General features: G+C 41.2%; 1 protein-coding gene across 2 annotated transcripts in view; it reads right to left on the bottom strand.

Annotated features, from left to right (window-relative positions):
- The window catches only part of satb2 (SATB homeobox 2), a 48,915-nt gene that overhangs the window by 15,456 nt on the left and 9,627 nt on the right, over nt 1–23,832 (bottom strand). For both annotated transcript variants that reach the window (XM_085435568.1, XM_085435567.1), the window contains exons 2-11: nt 21,455–21,670; nt 17,171–17,356; nt 7,172–7,298; nt 6,080–6,203; nt 5,378–5,480; nt 3,608–3,658; nt 2,936–3,528; nt 1,726–1,938; nt 1,514–1,600; nt 588–740 (exon numbers count right to left, since the gene is read on the bottom strand). In XM_085435568.1, coding sequence (XP_085291694.1) covers nt 588–740; nt 1,514–1,600; nt 1,726–1,938; nt 2,936–3,528; nt 3,608–3,658; nt 5,378–5,480; nt 6,080–6,203; nt 7,172–7,298; nt 17,171–17,356; nt 21,455–21,626 — 1,809 coding nt within the window. In that variant the 5' untranslated portion in view covers nt 21,627–21,670. The remainder of the gene's footprint in view (nt 1–587; nt 741–1,513; nt 1,601–1,725; nt 1,939–2,935; nt 3,529–3,607; nt 3,659–5,377; nt 5,481–6,079; nt 6,204–7,171; nt 7,299–17,170; nt 17,357–21,454; nt 21,671–23,832) is intronic.

Raw genomic sequence — 23,832 nt, forward strand, 5'->3', positions numbered from 1 at the left:
AAGTTGCTACAAATTTAAAAAACTATTTTTTTAAAGAATTCCTATTATTGTTTCAGTCATCGTGGTCTGAAATTAAGACCAAGAAGCAAAAACTGAAGTGTTTCCTTTTTCATTTTTATCCAAAAATTAGAAGTAAATACATATAAATATAAATAATGTCTTAATGCGTGCGGCCAAGATTCAAAATTAAAAAAAAACAATAGAGGTATAAATAATTGCAGCCAGTGTTAATGTCAAACATTATGTCACCAGAGCTTTAAGAGCATAACTGATCACACACGTCCGGTTTGAAGTGATGGTGAAACAGCTGATGAACATTTAGATCGTGTTACCGGCAGAGTACCAGCTTTGCTGGCTCTACTCAGTCCCACAACTTTTGTAGTTTGTAATAAATCATTATTAATTCAAATGATTTTGGTTCAATCGTGATGCTCACTAACAAGTTGACTATCTAACTCACAGGGTACAAAAAATATCAGCTACGCTATCGCAGTACATATAAATATGTGACTGCACTTGGAATCTGACCTGAAAAACAAACACTTTAAGTCATTTTGTAGGCTTGTTTTCCCCAACAGTCTCCTCACCTGGCTTTTGTTGGCCGCCACCTTTGCGAACAGAGCTTGGGACACTTTGGCTCGCTTCATCTCTTGCTGAATTTCATCATAGATGCCTGATGTAATGTTGACCAGTGACTCCAGCTTCAGTGGGAGGTCGGAGGGCGGGCCAGACGGCTTGGGCTGGGAGACAGGATAATGATGTAATGCAGAGCACAATTTTTTAAAAAGGAACTTTATTGTGCTTCGACAGAACAAGATGAGTGATAAACAGTCACAGAGGCGTACCGCGTATTGTTTAAGGCTTGTTATTTACTTTATGAATCTACTATGAAATTTAACCACAAAAACAAACACATATGAGGAGAGGTTATCAGCTGATGATCAGGCCAAGTCGCTCTGAGAACAGACATGCAGTGTTCCCAGTACAAGCATCAGCTGCACATCTGCAGCGCATGTCCCCACATGAGTTGTGTTTACAGATCAAAGTCATTAAGTCCTCCTCTTTTGTCTTTCTTTGTTGTTTCTGTTTGAATGAACATGTATTGGCTCTCAGAAAGCTTGTATACACAGCGTTTGAAGTCATCCACAAGACATGTAGAGACCAGCTAGCTTACATTCCCCCAGTGTAAACGATGCTGAGATAATTTTACATAGCCATAATAAGAATAGCGCACCAATTCACCCAGATCCATGAATGGGCATTTGTCCTGACATCAGGGGTACTTCTTATCACTGATGTTGCTCCACGTGCTTGTGGAAGGAAATTTCCAAATACTGTATAATGTCCTTTATGTTTACAATATGTCCCTCTGATGGCTTTGAAGCTGTTTTCCATTATAAATGGAATTTGTTAAGATAAAAACTTTCAAATCCCAGCGCAGGTTTTAGGATGAAGCACATGACATGCTGCAGTCTACTTTGTGAGGGCAAGTTAAAGATGGTAGATAACTCACAGAGTTACAGATCTTGGCCTTGTTCTTCCAGATTGAGGCCCAGGTATCTGGGATTTTCTGGTCCTCCAAGCTCCTCTCCCACACTTTCTAAGCTCATACATGACACAAGGCATGTTAGCATCACATATGATTACTCATACAAAACACCGCTGTTTTCTCGCTCGATGCACTGCTATGGCAACCGCAGTTTATGGCCCGTTGGGCACACTAACCTGTGAAAGGCGTGGTGCGCCGGGGTTGGAGGAGTTGGAGGGGGGAAGGCCGACCGAAGGGTTCATAGTGCGCTCTCTCTCTTCCTGGTAGATTCGGTCTCGCTCGCTCTCAGGCAGGTTGAGGAAGTTCTGCATGGCCTTCAAATTCACCAGCAGAGACTGCGAGGCCGTGCGAGGGTCCTCCTCCTTCCTCAGGATCTCTGAGAGCAGGCCCTGACCAACACAAACGCACACAGCAGGATATGTTATTGCATCTCCCTAGCATGGAAAATTGAAATATATGGTCCCTTTCCCATGCTTCAAGTGTACTGTTGAAGCTCCATTAATGCTATTCTTGGACTCGTTTGGCTTCTTTGTTTAAACCCAGACTGGCAATTTGCTTTTTCCTTTCATTTCACAAATGCATATCAAAAGTATCCAGAATTTTTTTTTTTTTTTAAAACCTCTAAACCAAATGTTCAAAACTAGACAATCCTCACTTTTATTAAGCTGACACAAAGACATGTTTATCATTTTGACTTGAAAAATAGATTTTGTCAAATGTAAATCACTTTGAAGCTGCTCGTTTTCTCGTATAAACGTACAACTAGACACTTAAAAGTATTTGCATATTGGTTTGAGCTTCTCAAATACAGAGGCTACCTACCACAAAGTGATGCACCAGTGAAAAACACCTGGCCTCTAGACCAATAGGTCTATCAGCCACCTCCCATTACTTTGATCTAATGGGCCGTGCAGTAACCAGTTTAGCACAGCCTGAATGCATCAGGTGTTTGTGCTGCTGCGATGGCGGAGGAGGAGACTGAATGACGCAGCGAGCAACCCAGCCACGCTTCTGATAAGCCCACCAAAAATACCAAAAGGTGGGTGACCATAAATTAGCCGAGTTGTTTTTCTGAGTGTGTGTGTTTGTGAAAATCAGACCAGTAAGGGCAACTGGCATTTGTTTCTACCCAGTAAACCTCTTCTCACCTGATATGATCCATATAATGTAAGAAACGTGTGTGGGTATTTTTGGTCTCGTCTGACGGATTAACGCCATTGAATGCCATATTTCAGTTTTTAGATTTAAAAACCTCTGCATACGTTTTATTCAACTAGAAACTTGATTTCCTTTCTCTGTCACATCGCCTTCCTCCTCTTCCTCTCATTTTCCCCTTACAACTTCCTCTCCTGACGCCTTAGCCTTGACCTTTCTCTGCGTTCCTACCTGTGTACGGTTGAAAGCCACACGGGCGAACACAGCCTGGGACACGCTAGCTCTCTTCAGCTCATCCCTGACCTGCTGGTAGATTTCAGAGGAGACTTCAGAAGCAGAGGGGTTGCTTCCAGGGTGGTCACCGCCAGCTTTGGATGGACCACGTGGGATCGGCGGGTGGTTCAGAAACTGTTGGTTGAGAGCTTGAGGGTGCTGGTGAGCCAGCAGGCGGCTCACGGCTAGCTGCTGGTTGATGAGGTGGGCCATGGCGAGCTGTTGCCGTACCAGCTGCGGGGAGAGTTGAGGAGAGAGCAGTCCACCTGGGCCCAGCAGGGGCTGCAGGGCACCAGGCGGTGGAGGTGGGGGAGGAGGAGGCACCTGCCCTGTACGGAGAGGAGGGCTGTGATGGAGGGGACCATGAGGTGAGGGCTGCTGCTGAGGAGGAGGAGGAGGTGGTTGCTGAGGTGTCTGGGAGGGTGCCTGCGAATCTGGAGATTTGAGGAGGGGACTGCTGGCTCCCAGGTGACCAAGCTGTGCCAGGCCAGCCAGATGAGGTGGAGGTCTCTGGCCCAACACACAGAAGTCGGCCATGTTGTCTCTCTCAACTGGAGATAATCAGAGAGTGTGTTCAAATAAATATCTTCATTTAAGCACAGTATCAGAAAAATGGATTATATTCCTTACTTTTTATGTCAGCAGCATCTCGTCCAGACCACATCTTCTCCAAGTAATCTCCTGCTCAACAAAACAAACGGAAGATCAGAAGAGTGACATGATGCTGCTGGTGTAAAGCTATGACTTTGCATCAGCATCCATTTAAAGAAGAGAGCTAAGCTTTTGAGCCAAAGTTAAAGTTCCTAACGTGTCCAAAAATCAATGTAAGTATATACATTTACATATGCTGATGCTGATTGTGTCATGGGTTCTTGGCTGAAAGCTCCACAACAGCTCTGAAGAAACTGTCATGTCAACATCTGTGGAGCAGGACTGATGGAGGAAATGTTGAATGTAACTTAACACCAGCTCGTAGCAGGAGCGCAGCAGGCTCCGGCATAACTCCATCCTCTCTCACTTTCTTCTTACATCCTCTCTCCTCTTCTGGCCTAGTGTTTATTCTGTTATTATTACATTATTATAATGTAGCTTTTGGGAGTGGGACAAGCTGGTGTGGTTAAGTAAAAGAAGGGATATTATGGGGACTATATGACTGAATATCACATCCAATCAGTGTCACTGTAACCATTTACATAAAGCCATCCTGATTTCTACTCCTCCACATCTTCTAAGATGCATGATTCACAAGTTGGACTGGACTCCAGTTGTAGATATTAAACACAGATACGCATGTATAACTCTAAGTCAGGCTGTAACAATTAAAAGTGATACTTTTATATATATATTGGATATAGCAGCAACAATTGTTTTAATAACTGTGAGACAAAATAATAGTAACAATGACTTGACATTTAACACTTAACATTAGCATAGGTCCCATTACCAAGGCAGACCTCATGGATGGAACTAATCTACTGCTTCTAATCTGTCAACTGAACCTTTTAGCTATGACAATCTAACCTGTGAGCATCTTTCTGGAAAGTGAGAGGCTGAAAATGGCTCTTGTGAGTGACTTCAAACCTGCAACACCCTGACCGAGAGAGTGACAGAGTTACTGAGGGCTTCATCCTTTCTCAAATCTAAGGTTTTGCTCTGACTTGTATCCAATATTTTATTTTATTTATTAGTTTTTGCTGGATACACCAGCAGCTGGAATACTGAGCAAGCTCTCGATATTCAGGGCTTGTGTGAGTGTTTGTTTATTCACATAGAGGGCAAGTGGCACCTGGATGGCTTGCAGTGTTAAGTCTTTGCTAGAAGTACGTTCTGGAATAAACCACTGAACCTTTTCGCCCACCTATGCTACTGTCCCTCTCTATGGCTTAAGAAACTCAGCCCAAGCTGACCAGTCACGCTTCTTGCACTCCTCATGTGGTGTATCAAGGGTTGCCATAAAGATGTGTGGTTACATGTAGCTCACATATGTTGTAGCTGCATGGCTAAAATAAAAGTGAGTTGGGCCTTTTAGTAGCTAGTTATAAAATTCTGCTGTCTTCAGAGCTGCATTATAGACAATGTGGGATTAGATGTTGAAAAAATGGTTTCGATCATCTTTTGTCCATTTAATGTTATAGGAGTGCAGTGTTGCATCAGTGGAGCACTCATTTAATGCTCTTCATTGCAGCTCTCGCTCAAGAGTTTGCACTCTCAGATAATCTTGTGTGACTTATTTCAAAGTATATTGCAGAAGAAGTAAAACTGTGTTATCATTTCACCAGAAAAGTAGACAGATTTGTATGTTTTTATTATTTTACTCCAGAAATCATTTTACAACTCCTTGGCCACTGGTCCAACTACCAGATGATTTAAGAACTCTGGCTCAAACTCTATTAGCCTCACCTTTGATTTTTTTATACTTCTTGTACCAACGACCGAATTCTTGACATTTGGCAGTGGATACGTTGGCATAGTAGGAACTGTTCACTATGGAGGAAATCATGCTCTGAGAGGGAACAAGAGGGGAGAGATAATTAATAACCAGCATAATATGAAATGCTTAGACTCACGCAACAACCACATGGCATGCACACATAAACACATACAACATGCACTCTTGCGCGCACACAATAGAAACAGACAAACATTAATCATGACTGGAAGCCACCCATGGAAACTCGAGCCAGTACGGTGCAGCGAGGGAATCTCCAGCCACATACACATATGCTTGCAATTGATGCAGTGATCGACACCCCCACCAGAGATCCATTTAAACACAGTATGCAAACACTTCTCAGACACGAGTGAGAATAGGACCAGGCTAGAGGGCCAAACATACAGCTGAGGACTTTAACACGGCACTTAAACTTTTGGGGTGGAGTTTGATTAAAAGCTTGCAACAATAGCTCGTGGCTGTTTCTAAATGTGCCCAAATGGATCTCGTGAGGGCTGTCTGTAGCCAGGGTGTGTGAAGAGCTTGTCACTAAAATACATGTGTAAAGATATCTCTTGTAGAGGATCATTGTACTTAGAGCACTTTTTGCATGCAGATTAACTCCTTGATATGAAGACGCAGTAGAGATGCTACATTCTGGTGAGTCATACCTGTGATAGAGGACACTCTCTGGCCAGAGTACTTTGGTTCATTTCCTTTAGAAGCTCTTTGAGAGCATTCCTGACAGTTGCATGGTTCCACTGTTCGCAGGGCAGATCCTCCAGCTTTGAAAAACTATACAAACCAAAACCGCACATCAGTTTGTTAGGCTCATTTTTGGACAGGAGCACAACCACTAACCTACCTCCACATCTACCTGTAGGTTATAGAGGGAGACAAAAGTAGTTTTGCACTTGTATCAGTTAGCATATTTTATTCTGTCACAGTCACCTCTTTTGACACATAAGGTCAGGGGTTAGATTACTTATCGCCAACGACTGGTTGGTTTAAATCCTACAAGGTTTATTTAAGTTTAAAAAGTAGTTTAATGTTAAACTAAGCCACCATTAGATTCATATTTGCTCATGTAACTCTAAGCAAGAAAAGAAATGTAAACCGGAATGAACACATAACCCCAACCATAATCCAAGCATCATGTATTAACATCAACCACAAACCACTACTTCCCATCTAGGGTCTATCTCCTTTTAATCTTTCTGGTTTTATTTAATTTTAACCTCAAATAAATAATTTCAACTCGGAGCACGAAGCATGTGAAACGTCTGCCTTTGCCATGGATACATGAATAAACATGTAAACAAACCTGGCTGGTATGCGCCAAGACAATAACAATAATAACCCTCTCATCTGGAGTTTATCTGGTTTTATCTACCCATCAAGATTCTGCTTCACCATTTCTCGGGAACCGACAGTTCCTGGCACGCGGGCTCTCCCTGACGGAGACAGATAATAGATAATTCCCTACCGGGTTGTTTAAATAGAACTTTAGTGTTTCAATATTGTTGCTTTCAAATTTGATATATATGGTAAATTCCTGAACTGCAATCAGCTGCAATGACATCAGCAGCCCAGTGGACCAAGTATCTGATCTAACACACACACACACACACACATACACACTGTACCCATAAAATACAGACTTACAAGTCTCTGCTACAGTGCTGCACACAGTTTGTTCTAAAGTCTAATGAATGAGAAAAAAAAACATCCTCTCACATCTGTCTTTCAAAACACAGTCTGACCTTTGTAGTTGAATGCGTAATGTGACCATGTGGTAAACCTCCATCAACATGTCAGCAACTGTTGCTTCTGGAGCATCAGTCAAAAAGTGAATGGGAAGAGGATTCCACTTTCCCACCTTTATGATGCCTGAAAAGAGAGAGCACATACTTCTGTCAATTTTCAATCATTGTTAAACAACCTTTTGACATCACACAACAGAGGAAGTACAAAACTCAGCAGACTATGATTGAAAGCAGCAAAAGAGATTTTCACCCAAGCACTCACTGTGACTAGTAAAGTGTTTCATCTCTACAGTGCTGCACGCTAACTGTAGCTTAGAAAAGTGTTGTACATTTTAGACGGCTTGGCTTTGATTGTTATTAACCATGAGAAGTGGTGTTTAAATAAAGAGTGGCCTCCTGTGTGTTGGATGGCCATCACTCTATTGACTGGTGTTTTTCTTTAAAGACAGCAGTTGCAGTCAGATTGAAAAGACTGTCTCTCGTCCACAGCATGTCTTTATCCTGTCTTCCTTCTCTCTCCCCAACCAGTCGGAGCAGATGGCCCCGCCCCTCCCTGAGCCTGGTTCTGACGGAGGTTTCTTCCTGTTAAAAGGGAGTTTTTCCTTCCCACTGTCACCAAAGTGTTTGCTCATAAGGGGTCATATGATTGTTGGGTTTTTCTCTGTATGTATTATTCTAGGGTCTACCTTACAATATAAAGCACCTTGAGGTGACTGTTCTTGTGATTTGGCGCTGTGCAAATAAAATTGAATTGAATTGAACACACCACCTTCACCTACTGTTCAATTTACTGTTTATTGCCCTTGTTTTATTCTGAGAATGTTAGATGGATGGGAATGTTAACAGACACTTTGAAGACTGGGATAATGTACATTTAAAATGCTCTGGAGACACCCACTAGTTAGGAAAGTCCTGCCTTGCCAAGTGGCTCTGACTGAGAAATCAAAAGTATAGCCCGATTGATCTTCCTGTACAACTTAATGGAGACCATCGTTTACAAAATGACAATTTTCTTTTAGATTTCCAAATTTCTTTTCCCAACCAAAGGAGTCTCTTCTGCTGGCCATGAGAAAGAAGCATTTTTAAGGTACTTTCACACAGGCATCATTTTCCCACCCAGAAGCTAAGCATATGATCTAAACAGCCAGTTTAGATCATTCAGGCCATGCAATATTTATCCCTACATGTTGATTTTATTTCTGTTGCTCAAAAATTGCAATTATTTTTTCAAATCTACACATCACCATCTCTCAGTGTTCTGGTTACATGGATACAGAGTCAAGAGACACAACATCATAAACCCCTCTGCAAATAGATCTGTGAGAAATTCTGCTGCCGGACTGGGCTAAATTGGATTTCGGCTGATGTTTGAAACATTCTGGGGTCTTTGTCAGCGCAAACAGAAACATGCTTTTTCTTTTTGAATTATGAGGCACTCGTGTTTCTGCGGGTCTGCACTGCCACGATACTGTTGATCTCTTGATTTAAGGAATCTAGTTGAATCTCTTTAAGAATATTAGCGTAATACGCACAGTCACACACGAGCATTTCACCTTTACCAGAACACACGAGCAGACACGCACAGTACCGCACTCACTCACATGGGTTTTTCATGCGGACTGGCTGGAGCTGTGAAAACTAAACAAAGCTAATCGCATTACTATCCTCTAAATGAGATCCAGACGGGTCCTGAGAAGCTCCCTCGCTCTCTCGCTCTCTTTTTTCATCCCCTTATTCCCTCCCACCTCTCCTCCATATCTCCCCCTGTCCTTTCCTCCCGCCTTTCTCTGAGTTGTCCTCTCTGATCTCCCTCTCTCCTTTAGCTGTGATTACAGCTCAGTTATATCTTTGATTCCACTCAGGCAGAGCTGTGTTGTTAATTATTTGGTCATACAGAGAGAGCATCATTAAAACCCTATGCACAAAAAAGTCTGAACCCCCTTAAGGGAGGAAAAGAACCCTAGAGCAGCGGTCCCCAACCTTTTTTGCGCCACGGACCGGTTTATGCCCGACATTATTTTCACGGACCGGCCTTTAAGGTGTCGCGGATAAATACAACAAAATAAAACTAGTACCGGTACCGAAAAAAAGAAGATTTATTCATAACGCACCTGAAAAGACCCAGGAAAACCGAGTTAACATTAAAAACGATAACAAAATAACCCTGAAAACCGATAAAAACCCTGAAAACCATACATTTTACACCTGAGCTTCAACTCTCGCGGCCCGGTACCAAACGACTCAAGAGACGTCTGCAGAAGCAGGCCTGGGAAAGAGCAGCCACCTGCCATCATCGGACATGGAATTAGAGGAACGAGAACAAAGATGTAAATAAGAGGAAAAGGCGTGAAGATGGAAGTTAAAACTGCCTCATGGTCATACGGCTTTGAATCTGCTAAGAACATGTTTACATATGCAGACAGAAGCAATAAAGAAGGTTAAAAAGATTGGAGTGCTCTCACTTCCCACACGTGCAAGCACAGTTCAGATGAGGGAGGCTTACGGTGCTTCTAACGGAAAATGTTAAACGTTAAAAGAAATGAACAATCACGCTTTTAAAATCTGCACTCATCAATCATGCAATCGCATATATATTGTGCGCCTATAAAAATACATGTATAAGGAAGGCAAGGCAGAGGAGCTAAATGCAAGATACACAGAAGTCTAAAATCCAAATCTTTAGTCAGAAGTAGAGAAAGGCTGGCAGTGAGGGAGCAGGCAAAGGGCAATCTCCATTTCACAGCCCAAAAGGATCATGGGAAAAATAAGAAATGCATCAGGAATACAGGGATTGCTCGAAGACCCAATTAAACAGACAAGGTGATCTGTTAGGAGAAAGAAACTGCAGAGTTTATACAGAGAGGTATGCGATCAACTCACTGGACACAGGCAGGGAACAGGTGTGGAAGAAAACAGGTGAGACTAATGAGGGTGTGGCACGCAATAAAGAAGAGGGAAAACGAGCTAAGGGAGGAAATCAAACCGGAAATAATGCAGCACTATATAATATGTGACATGTTCTTTTCTAAAACCCAAACAACAACAGCAGCAGAGAACAGCCTCACCCCCTGGCTACTAATTTTCTGCATGTAGCATCAGCACATCTGAGAACAAGCCAACAATTCCACTGATGCCAAGTTGGGTGGAAGCAAACGGGTGAATAAGCAGACAAACACAAACTCACACAGGACACATGACAGCATGCAGAGACGTGGACGCATGCATGCAGCAGTTCACATGCAAACACGCACGCACTCACACACTCACGCTCAGTGTGACGGTAAATACATTAATAATTGATTCATCTTTTCTTTTTTTTGGTCTGCTGTTCAATGGGCTCTGCTTCTCGTCTACGTTTAAAAGTAGAAATCATTGTTCCCATTTCCACATTAAAATTCCGCCTCCCAGAGACACGCTTTTATGTGGCCGGCTGGTGGCTTGGCTCATGTCTAAGGGTGCCCATCCACACAAATGCAAATCCAAACACACACTTAATGTCTCTGACTCCTTGTGTCGACACCCGTACAGCCCTGCACGCCACTGGATGCCACTATGCGCGCGCACACTCAGATATACACATGTTAATCCAATTCGGCATTTTAGAGAGGCCGAAGCCGGCACACACATGTGAGACCTCGAAAATGGTTCCAGGTTCTGCCCCTGGAAACACACTGACTGAAACCGCACACGTCAGACTCTGATGTCTATCATTTGAGGTACTCCTCTAAATAAAAATCCATCAGGCTGTCATTTCAGGGAGTGAAACACGTCTTCTGTCTACTCTAACGGCCCAGCGGGAGCGAAAGCTTCAGTAACGGCACCAGTTGGTCTTATGATGCAACTCACTGGATACAGAACTCTCTGAGCTCTACGTTCTCACCAGTGATGACCCTAATCCTAACCCTTTGAAATCAGAGGATGTATTTTTTTTCCTTTTCACTCCCCCAAGTATTGAAAATTGGGAACCACAAAGTAGTCACTCTCAAAAGTTATATTTTTTTTCCAAAAAATTTGGGGTTTTAGTTCACAACTAGGATTTGGGTTATTGCCAGTGCCACTGATTGAGTATATACAATCATGCACGCTTATAAGGCACCAGGCTCTCCAAAGTCTTGGCATTCAAATTTAAAGATATCTAAAGAGACCAACAACTTACATATTCTATGAGGTAAAATTATTATTTCTGTCAAAAAGCCAGTGATATAAAGGCTTCAGGTTTTGTTGTAAAGACAATCCTGACTGCAAGTTGCAACTGTTCAAACACAGCATACACTCAGTCGTCTGTAGGTAGTACGCTGACTTCTATCTCTGTGTTCCTCTTACAATCCTATAGGTTGCCTGTGACCTAGTTAGAGGTCGAGATGGTGCTGGATACATAAATTTCCATTTATGTGGAATATTTGGGCAAACTGGTTATGGACTGTGTGGCTAAAATACAACCATGACCCTAACACTACCCCGAGTGTTTCACTGCTAGCCTGATAAATACTAACAAGTTAAAAACTGATTTTGATCATCTGCCTTTATGAAGCAGTGAGTCCAGTTTTAGAGTGATGTTCACAGACATGACTTTAAAGCTAGATGGTGTTTGGGATGGAGCTCTCGAATGGAAAGACTCGGTTTGGTTTCAGTTAAAAAAAGACGATGATTTTGGTTTTATGTAAATAAACACGTTGTGTCTCAGGTCACTGTGGGCTCTCTGTGTGTTTAAACTCAACAGGATCTTTTCTTAACCTCAACTCACAGTTGCAGTAAAACCTTTGAAAAGTTTCTTTAAAGATACATATTGTACTTGTGAATTTTGACTAATACGCTGATTTTATTATGATCCTGTCTGTGACTCGCCAGCTGCAAAAAGCAAAATTTTCTCATTTCGGTAAATCAAACATTTTTTGCAAGGGCTGCTATGATCATTTCTAATAAAAGGGTCGAAAATAGACCTGGCAAACCTACAAATCAAAAGGTGTCCTTAATAATTGCTTTTCACAGATTCACAAAGCACTAATAAGTAATTTATTAAGCAGTAAAGCTTAGCTTTTAACTGATAAGAATGTGTTATAACAAAGTGGTGTCCAAAATGTAACGACATGCTGTCAGAAGCAATTCACAGCCAGTTTAAAGTCATATGTCCAGTAAACTGCAGCTCTGCAGCACTGACCCTTTTTGGCCTGTTAGACGTGGCACAGCAACAATGCTCTCTCTCTCGCTCTCTCTCAGTGACCACTGTTAACTGTTTGCTCACTAAATCCTTAAAATACAGGTCTGCTCTCATCCAATCTATAAAAGCCTTCAAACCCTTATAATTGAAATAAACAATATCTCCCAGTTAATTACTGGGCTAAGCTAATTAAAGAAAGGCCGTGGTCCTTGCCGGGGACTTTAAATACAACGCCGGGACGCAAGAATGCAGGACACAATTCAAACAGGGAGAAAATAGCTGGGACTCTGTGTAATTTTGGTTGTGGACCGCAGGGGAAAAAATGTATAATTTAAGCCAGAAATTATTCATTTAACATAAACGCTTGTTTTAAAAAACAAAAAGTATTCATTTGAGAGAAGCTGAGGAGAAGTGTGTGTGTGTGTGTGTGTGTCTAACAGAGAGTGTGTTGTGTCTGTGATACTGCATGACTACATGGTATTCCATGCCAAGCGTGCATGCCAGTTTAAGTGCGATTCTATGCCAGTGGATCCTTGCAGGGGTTAAAGAGAGTTTACAAGTAACACGTGAACGTTGCTCAAGTCAGCTGCAGGAGTTTAGTTTGTGTGGAGTTGGGATGTCCCATTCAGTCTAGCTTTTTTTTTTTATTGTTGTTTGTTCATTGATGTGGACAGGAGACCAATGTGGTCTCACTGTTTTCCATGCACACTGATGAGACAGACAGAGAGAGACCTCCCCTGATACTACTCCCCTGATGCTACTAATGGCATTCATCTGCAGACCACAGCAAACACTTGGTATAGCAGTTAGCGTGCTATTTCAGTGCATCAGTGTTGGATGATGTGCATGTGAGTAAAGTTTATTTTTCTAACTAATTTAACAAGGCTTCAATTGTAGCTCTGAATCTTTCCAACCAGAAGAACAAAAGACGAGCAGCAAAAGCAGCTCACAACAATCAGTTTATAAATGCTCTTCTTTACACTTTGAATACAAACAGACTAATATCAGTGAAGCAGATTGGCCAATTGGTTTAAGATCACCTCACTATTATCTTATAAAGGAAATAAAATATTTTCTACACTCTCAAATCACCTGGGCCTTTCTATATGATTTCATTTTATGCTTTGGCATAGACAGTACCACTAATAATACACAGCGGGATTAAGATGTTCCATTTTTCCATTGTTATTTTTTCTCACCAAAGAAAGCTATTGCAATTATAACTAATTGAGCTGATGGAAACATCTTAGCAGGCTTTAACACAGAGATGTCAGTGACAGTCAGTGACTTCATCTGACTTTGAGGTGAGCAATTGAACCAACTTCCAATGAGAGCAAAGGTTACTGTTGACTGACATATGACATTAGAGGGTCACAGCCGTGGTCAGAAGTTCACTCACACTCAAAAAAGTATTCATCTATAGTGACTTGAAAAATCAAGGATTGGGTGCAGAAGTTTGAATTTATTTTGGGTTTGCATACAGGCTCACACTAATATTTCCTTTTCAAATTCCACCTCTCTTGATAGCTATTAACAATCTTCTAGCATAATTCCAGTCAAAGTTTCAACTTTCTACCTGTTAAGTTGAAGAATTTGGAGGCATTCCTTCTTCACCTTCAATATTCCATCTACTTTGTGTCATGTACTTATACATGGCACAAAACATGCTTCACTGTGGTCAGTGATACTGGTGATACTGGTGTTCCAGCAGTGTCGACTTCATTGCATCTTGGGGTTTTCTGGGTTGCCAGTTACTTTTCGTTTTTCGTCTTTTTCAAGACCTTGGCAAAGTGGCAACACATCCAAATGACATGTACGTACATGCAGCTGTTTGAAGTGATCATCATGGAATTGGCATTGTTTAGAAATTGCTCCAACTTGTGCAAATCGGCAGTTCAGCATCTTCACCATCAGAGTGTGAGCGTTAGATAGAAAGAAATTACACAAAAAAGTGCTTCTATGAATGAAAGTGTGACTGAGTGGATGAGATATGTTGTATAAAGTGTTCAAGTGGAGCAGTAAAGCAGTATATGAGAACCAGTCCATATACCAAGTTCCAGTGATTTTCCCATTGTTTTGTGTATTGATTAATCCAGTGAGTACTAGCAAACAAATCTCTTTTTTTTGTTGGCAAAGAGAAACTACCAGTTTTAGTCACTCATAATCACTATTTAATTGGACTTGGCCTCGTGAAAATACAAGTCACTTCAGCCATTTATTAAAAGATTCAAGTGAGTGTGTTTATTTGAGCCTATATGCATACTTTTAAAGAAAACCCCAAATAAATTCTAACTTATGCACCCAAGTCATTAAAGATGTATGTTGTAAAATTATACCACCAAGAAAAAGAACCGTTCAAAGAAATCATTAAAATCCCCAAATTACTGTGATGAGCGTATGTAAGCTTTAGACCAGCGGTCCCCAACCCCCGGGCCTCGGACCGGTACCGGGCCGCGAGAGTTGAGGCTCAGGTGTGAAATGTATAGTTTCCAGGGTTTTTATCGGTTTTCAGCGTTATTTTGTTATCGTTTTTAGCGTTAACTCTGTTTTCCTGGGTCTTTTCCCGTGTGTTATGAATAAATCTTCTTTTTTTCAGTACCGGTACTACAATGTAGCTTGCCATCACCAGTGTGTGAATGTGTGTGTGAATGTGTGTGTGAATGGGTGGATGACTGGATATGTAAAGCGCTTTGGGGTCCTTAGGGACTAGTAAAGCGCTATATAAATACAGGCCATTTACCATTTTATTTTGTTGTATTTATCCGCGACACCTTAAAGGCCGGTCCGTGAAAATATTGTCGGGCATAAACCGGTCCGTGGCGCAAAAAAGGTTGGGGACTGCTGCTTTAGACCACAGCTGTACCTGAACAACCACAGCCTGGAGCATCAGCTAGCAATAAACCAGCTTAGAGATGGCTACTTGCAACACTGTAAACATTAGATCCAGATTTCCACAACTCACATAAGCCGTTTTTTAGTTTTCTTTATTTAATGTCATCTTTTTTAACCTGAATATGCAGCAGTACTTCCTGTATAGACTTATCCTCATCTGGTTTTTTGGTGCTGTGAGCTACCTTAGCAGGCACAGTCAGTTAAATCACAGAAATCTATAGTAGACATATTATAGGACAGTGATTTCCAAACATGTACAGTGGAGCAAATCAGATCATTTAAATTAAACTCCTACAGGAAGGTCAGCTTAAAAGAAAAAAACGTATTATACTATATTATTAATATTGCATGCATTGCTGCATATGCTACTGCACAAACAGTAGCATATGCGGTCACCAGATGATGTATCATATTTAGGACGATATGCAAAACAAGATTTCTTTTTGTCCTGAATACCAGGACCTTATATGGCAGATGCATACACACACAAACAATCGAGATTTCAAACAGATGGGGATCTCCCACCATTTTCAAAGTATTGCAATAGCTGTGTTGCTCACTGTCACTCTGTTGTTACCATTTTATAGTGATGTGAGGCAACTCCCGCAGATGGAATATTCTGCATACTTGAGAAAAGACAGCAGTAAATGACACTGTCCTGTTTCAGATGACTACCATGTGTGCAACAATAAATTATAGTTTTTTTTCTTTTTCTCTGCTTCATAAACATTCTCACACATACTGTACGCACACACACACACACACGCACACACACACATAGACAATATATTTTTGTCTCGGGAGACATTCCTGTCCAGCTCTTTGTTGTGTCTTTAATGAGTTTTACAGGCTCTGTCTGTGCTTCAGTTGTGTTTTTGAAGCATTCTTTAGCTTATTGCCACTGTAATAGTTCAGTGTCTGCTCCAAATAGGCAACCTCACATCCACTTTTGTTCTCAGACCACTGATTAGAGGGAGAGTCTTCTTTCATTCTTGTCTTGACCTTTGAGCTGCAGGACATTTAACTCTGACACAGTATTATAGTTTACACTGTGAGCCTCAGTGAAACTTTTGTCATGCTATCAACAAGAGTCAGCATGACATAGCATGTTAAGAATCTAAGTAATAGTATAGTGACAGGATTAGTCTTTCTGTATTTACCTAGTGTTTTACTTTGTTTAGCAGCATCGTTGTTGTTGCGTTTGGGTTCCTTTTGATGTTGACTTAATGTCTGGAGTTTGATTTTGAATTTGATAAAGGAGGGGTTTTTTGGTTCAACTGTTATAACACTATTAATAATCTAAGTTACACTCATTTTAGGCTACCTTTGAGCTTTCCAGTCTTTACGTTAAGCTAAGCTAATAGGCTGCTTGTTGTAGCTTTTCAAATAGACTAAAAATGACTGATAATCATCACTCTTATTTAGTTTCTAACCCTTAGTTAAGGAGGAATACTCATTTACAAGTATTAATCTCAGGCTACATGAAAGGCTAACTAGCTGCTAGTTAGTTAGCAGCTACCTAGCTGCTAGTTAGCCTCGCATAAAGACTGGAAACAGATGTAGGTTTGCCTTTGAGATAGCTGTTTGCAGCATATTTGTAATATATAATCTAGTTTTACACACATGAACAGGTGTATTTTATGTATGAACCTACTGCAGCCTGAGGCTTACCAAACTCATACTCTGCCCATTCATGCTCTCAAACAAATAATCATTTGCTGCGTAGTTATACTTTAGTTTGGGGGTTTTGGTCTTTGAGAGGACAGCAAACCTGTTAGCGTTAGCACAGTCACATTTATACAGTGTAGCATGTAGATATTCTGACAAGTGTCTTATACAATTACACCGTTCACTTTCAAGAATTTGTCTCAGTGTAAGAACGTGTGTCTTTTAAAACATGGAGAGAATAGGCGCATTACAGATGTAACAGCATGTCTTTGACTGACCGTGGGCTTGTGCTGCAGAGCTGTGGGAGTACCCGAGGGCCAGCAGAGCTGTCTCCACCAGCTGAGAGAAGAGTATATCCTTCCTGACCAGGACAAACTCTGCGTGCTCCTCTCGTCCCTCACATCCGTCTGTCTGGATCCCTCCATCTGACTGCTCCACCACACAGAAGACTGGAATCATCAGACCTGTTGTGGAGGACAATAAAAAGAAGAAGGAGAAAAGCAACAGGAAGATTTTTTAATGCCTGGCTTTAATTGTCTGCGATCACATGGCATTTCATCCCTCATAGATAGAAAACATGTGGATTATATTCACTGCGGGTTAAGCTTGTAATCAATTCATCCTTTTTCTTTCACACTGTTGAGTATTGCAACACCTGAAACTCTCAATATGCGACAACCAGCTAGGAATGGAAAATGATATGCAATCTTACATAGACTCTAACAGTGTTGTTCCCTGCACGCTCACAGGCATTTCATCTAACGGACTATTAGATAAGTAGTCATAATAATGGTTCCCATAGCACGTATGCAAAACCAATATACAAAAGACTTAAGGGTGAAAGCAGCAGCTGCTTATCTTAGTTTATTAATAACATAAAAATAAAAATGTGACAACAGTGTCGCAACCAGAAAAAGTGGAAGAGCTGTGGCAAAAGATGATTAATATATGGTAAAAGAGAGGTGTAGGGTCACAGCTTCTTGAATTAACATGATAAGTCTTTCTCGAGTATGCAAATTTAAACCAGGTGAAAAACTCAAACCAGATTCTCTGGAAAATTCTACCACACACACACACACACACACACACACACACACACACACACACACACACACACACACACACACACACACACACACACATCAAGTGAAGAAGTTCTTGTCCCTCATTAATACCACACACGCATACACAGACGCGCATGCATGCATTCATGAAAGCAAAATCCTTGACTTGGTTTTAATGCCATCAGCAGCAATGCTTTGAACCACATCGCTGCAATACATGTGCAAGTTTAAAGTTTTTATCACATCATATATACACATAGATAGATAGAGACAGTGACAGACTAACAGCATCTGCATGATTTTCATCTGTCACATTCTCTTCAGAACTGAGCTGGGGTTGTCTGTTGTCTAAAACCAACAATTCAACACTCACACCTACTTCACTGAGCAGCAGTTCATGCATGTGAAAGAGCTGAAGTTCAGTAGGCAAGATTTGGATTTTTCTCACTAAAGAAAAAGATCTGCTGAAGGAGAACTTGTTAGTTTTCTTCTGTAATACTGCCATGTTTCAATTTTAGTAGGTTAAAGGGGCTCTAAGGTGAGAAATATTGTAATCTGAACTGGATTGCATTAAACCAAATGGATTTCATTTTTAAATAGCTTGGAGAAAAGGCTTAAAGACAGAAAAATATAAGCCTTACAGGTCTGAGTGACTTATGACAACATCTACAGCTTCTGACGATAACAGCTGATGTCTCTCTTACTCCACGGCTAATTGGTGGATGCCTTTTATTTTAAAATCCTGTAGTTCTCTTTTATTTTGTTTCCTCTCAAACTTTTTGTCTGACGCCCCTGTAACACTGTCATCCAGGTCTTGATTATTCATGTGCTTCTTCCTCTTTCTTCATTATCTGCTTAAGGTAAGAATCCAATCCCAAAATTTCTTCCTCTCGGCTCTTTAGTGGAATATCAATCCGTCCTCTCCAATATCCGCCTTTTTCCTAAAAGGCTTTTGGTTTTGGGCCACCTGTCAACCAGCAATTAATTAAAGCCCTCTGAAGAAATGACGGACTGTGGCATTAGGCAGCGTCCCAGCACTAATAATGCTCAGCATGGCGTGTGTTTTACTGCATGAATACCACACAATAACACACACAGACACACGGAGGCATGCTTGTCTCCTTTTCCCGGCACACACACACATCCATACAAACACTTTAGGGTGCATGCAGCATTAGCTCCCCTTGCACCCCGATCCATCCCACCCGTTGTTTTAATCAGTCAATTTCTATATTTCTATTTCCTCCTCATTAATCACTCTGCTCCCAGTCCTCCAGGCTCTCATGGAGTGAATTACACACTGGCGCACCATGCCAATTCAAGTAAGTGAATTTCCCCCAACAGGGAAATATAACTGTCAACACAGAGCAGCTCCCTCCGACCAGCACTCCTCTCTCCCTCTCTCTCTGCCTCTATCTCGCTCTTTCCTCCGTCTCCACCTCAATCTGTCTTCTCTCATATGCAGTGTCCTGTGATTTGCCCGCCGACTGTATGATCTGGTTTGGACGATGTGATGTAGCCTCAAACCTCTAATCCCTCTAATATGTATAGGGATGAGTGAACAGGGATATTAAAATAAGATATGTGTATGCAAGCAGTGGAAGGGGGTGTGTGTATCTTGGCAGCTTTTCTTTGTTGTGAGTGTCGCAGCCTGGAAGTTGGTGGACATATGGTGTTTGTGTGTGTGTGGCCCCCTCCTCATGGCAGCAGTGGTTTGGAGGAGACACGTTGAGTTTCCTGTCTTTGAAAACAACCCATCATTACTGCAGTCCAACCAACCATCCATCCGTTCAGCTCAGAAAAGCCCGCCCCCTGTCTCCTTCCTTTTTTACACTTTATCATCCATTCTTGCTTCAACACTTTCTTTCTTCTTCTCTTCTTACTGTGGTCAAACCTGAGCTTCTTGATGATTTGTTAGCTGCTCTTCCAAAAACCTCACGCAGATTCATCGCTACAAACTCATAGTTTGTAGCCAAGCACTGCTCAAAGCCACAGATATTTATGCTGGATCCTAGAGTTTTGCAGAAATATGCAGCATGACTTTTGATGCAAATTTGCATAAAGTCTAGCAAATTTTCACTTTTGCATTCTACATTACTAATTGCTCATTATTTATTTATATAAATAAAATAGAATTACACTTGAATTATATTATACATGGCAGAAAATAAGTAAAAGCAAATAAGGTCCACTATGTAGACCCTAAAATTAAACAGTGTTTCCATCTTTCCCTTTAGTGGTACTCAAAAAGTAATTCTCACAATTCTCATAACATGTATCATTTAAACATTAATACAGAGACTCTAAAAAAAGAAAATAATTCTCTGACCTGAATTTTCCCAGAGCGAGTAAGAGGGTACACATCGTGACCTAAATAACTAACGGTGTGGGGCGTCCCAAAGATGCAAAGATCAGGCTGATTGTTCTGAATGTTTTGTCTAGACTAAGCTCTGTAGTCCACGAGGAGCTGCTCTTTCACTTACTTATCTCTATGCTCCAGAGCAGCTTTGCAATCTGACAATTTTACATTTTCATTCAAGTACACCACCAAATCTCATCCAGCCTGTTTTCAACTAAATACCTTCATTTGATATCAAAGTGCACACTTCAAATAATATCTTGGTCATTAGAATTTTCAGTTAACATAAAACGAGTAATGAATAAAAGGAGTAAATTGAAATTCATGATGTGCAAATGTTTTAAAATCTCAACCAGACAAAGTGTGTAAAAGTGAGTTTAAGAGATTAAAAAAACTGCAAACACCCGGCAACATGAAACCCCAAAACACAGACGGGGAACTGCATCCCCTCGTGCAGCTGCACATTAACAAGAACCAACTTTGACAATGAATGCAGGGATCAATAAGCCACGGTGACTTGTATAAATCTTGTTTATATGGAGCAATCTCCTTTATTTGGTAAGCCTGTGTTATACCGTTCCCCCCAGACTTATACATTAACTGGACAGAAGCAGCTTGAGCATCTCCCCTCAGCACCGCCACATTACTACATGGCACACTGTGCCAAACTCCACTCATGGGCGGGATGTGGTTCACTGTAAAGCCAAAAGCTGCTTTTGGGGTTTGATTAACGTAAGCGCTTTAAAACCTCTGACACCGTGATCACACAGCTTTCTCTGATATATATTTTTTTATAATCGAATGATCCACAAACTCAGGGATTTATGGATTTTAAATAATTGCAGTAATCAATAGCTTGATGATCATTTGTTTTCATTAAATAAAAGATGACAGCGTTTAACTTTGACAGTTTAATCCAAACTAATTAATGTATTTCTATGACTTCTATTTCTATATTTTGAAAAAGGAAAAGCCAATTTTGGGGGTAACGTGCTAATAATTTATGCATCAGTACAAGTTACTTTCTTTGTTGCCTGATTGCCAAGACTCTAGAAGTAGTGTTTGTTTTTTGAAAAATCTATCTTCTGATAGAAATTTGCTTTCTTTTATTCACGCCTCGTGATCAATATGAGCCTTACCTCCGAGGGGTCTCAGTGGGGCTCCGTTGTGGCGTATTCGTGGCCCAGTGGGACTCCCGTTGAGCTCCAACCGGCCTTTCTTCCCCGGTGGCGGGAGGCCGCTGAGATCTGGGCTGCCCCCCCTCTGCTCGGGACTGTCCTGGGTGATGGGACTCTCCCCTCCTCGCTCCATCCTCCTCCAGGCTCCCAGAGGATCTCCAGCCAGAGAGAATGAGTCTGCAAAAAAAAAGTTTTACAGTATGATTAGCAGAATTTCAAAAATAAGACATTGATATCTGTATTTTTCAGACGGGCAAAACGAGGAGTTTGTTCTCCTGCAAGTTTGTGTATATACAAGTCAAAGCCTGATGTATCATGTTTCTTTGTGCCATAGAAATCCACTTTCCTGCTGCTGTAAACACACACTGCTACACTAAATCTATATTGATTTGTGGCTAACAAATGCACAATTTAGTGCTGTGTGAGTGTTAAATATTTGTCAACCATTTTCAAAGATTTATATCTTCAGTAATTAAAGGGCTTGGGACTGAGCGCTACGGGCAGGAAAACAAAGAAGTCAGGAAGCTCTAAGAGGCAGTTCACAGCACCTATTTATGTTGAATGTTATCTCAGGCTGTTGGGTGGCCTCCTGTGATGCACACAGCACCTCCTCTCCACCACCCGTTTGAACTCTTCATGGATTTTTATGCCACAACGTTATCTTTTGCTTACTATCTATCTCATAGATCCTTTTTTTATCCCGTTTGTTGTCATAGTTTCCCCGTGCTCCTCTTTCCCCTCACCCCTCACCTGATGGGGTGGCTGCCCCTCCCTGAACTTGGTTCTGCCGGAGGTCGGTTGCTCTTAAAGGAGAGTCCTCCCCGTGGCCTTTAGCTTACAGTATAAAGCTTTTATCAGCATAAATAAAACTCTAGCCAAGAGAACAGATGTCATTTTAAAGGTAAACTGTAAACTTTTTGTATTACACAATGAACTAATTAAATTTCCCATTCCATGTTGCAGTAAATAATGTAATAAATATATTCATAAATTATATTTAAAAGCAAACGAATAAACAAAGGAAAAGAGAGATGGGCAGATTGTATATCTGGGAGCTTCACACTACCCGTGCTATCACATGGTCAGTACCTCATAACATTGCTACCTTTAACATGTAGGCCTCCATGTGCTGATATACTGATGAGAGCGTGAGCCTCGTGGGCTTCCATCCCCTGATGAGCGCGTGTCAGCCAAAAGTCTAATATAGGATAATGCCATTAGCTCTGCTTCCAAGCCTGACAGGGGACACATGCCAAAGTATCAAAGAGCAGCCAGCTCACTCAGGCCAAATGGACTGCTTTTATTTACATAAGAGCCCTGGACAATATCAGCCGGCATGTGTGACCCTCAGTGAACACAGAGATTAGAAACTGTCAGTAGAAAAAGGCAAACGTGAGGCTTTTTTTTACTTTACTGCACTATTTTCCATACTGTAACTATGCTGTGGGCAGATTTGCAAGCCCAACAGAAACACAGGGTCTTTGGTTTTTGGACACTGGACAGAAATTCACCAGAACAAATGAGGGAGAATCCATGATTATTGTTTGAATTTCTTAATATTTCTGCAGGCTTTACTGGCGCTGTTTTTATTGTGGTGGTGTCACTCACTCTTCTTCCTCCTCTTTCGTTCCGCCTCGTCTTTTCTCTACCTTCACTACCAAGCTTTCCTTCTTACACAACAACAGCTGAAAAGAAAACAAGCAACCACCACAAGAAGAAGAAAAAAAAGTAAACATACTGACAATCTGAGACGTTTTAAGAGCCTGGGCTAAATTTCAAAATGAATAATAAATTAAAAACATTAGCTTTGGAGTGATTAAAAAGTGTGGGTGGGAGGCACAGAGGCCAAAAATGTAAGCGGCAGAGTTCAATAAAAGTGGCTTAAAGGACAACAAAAAAAAGAAAGAGAAAGACAAGTTCAGAGAGTTACACAGAGTGGAAAGCAGTGGGTTTAAATACGGTACAATGGTAGCTGTAATTCTCAGTGTGAGGCTTCCTGAGAAAAACAAGAGGCTTTGCAAATAAATCTAACCACTACCAGCGATGAAAAACAACTGAATATAACACAAGACTGAGATCAATTCAGTGGCTGCTGGCAGCTGCAGATGATAAGTGTTACTGTACTTATCAAAATCATTAATGATGCAATTTTTTCCATTCACCCGTTTGATCGGTTTGCACCTACACGTCCTGAGTGGAAGTGCCGTCTGAATGGCAGGGGTTTGGTTTGATTCAAGTCACGTGCATCCGACGGGATTTTCATACTGTTTACTCCACCTTGCAGACCTCCAACAGCACAAGTAATTTGTCACATTTAGCACATTTATCTCTCCTATTTG

This window comes from Copadichromis virginalis, linkage group LG16, assembly GCF_057382275.1.
Source record: "Copadichromis virginalis isolate Kocher_CV1m ecotype Utaka linkage group LG16, C_Virginalis_male_GT1.1, whole genome shotgun sequence".
Lineage (NCBI taxonomy): Eukaryota > Metazoa > Chordata > Actinopteri > Cichliformes > Cichlidae > Copadichromis > Copadichromis virginalis.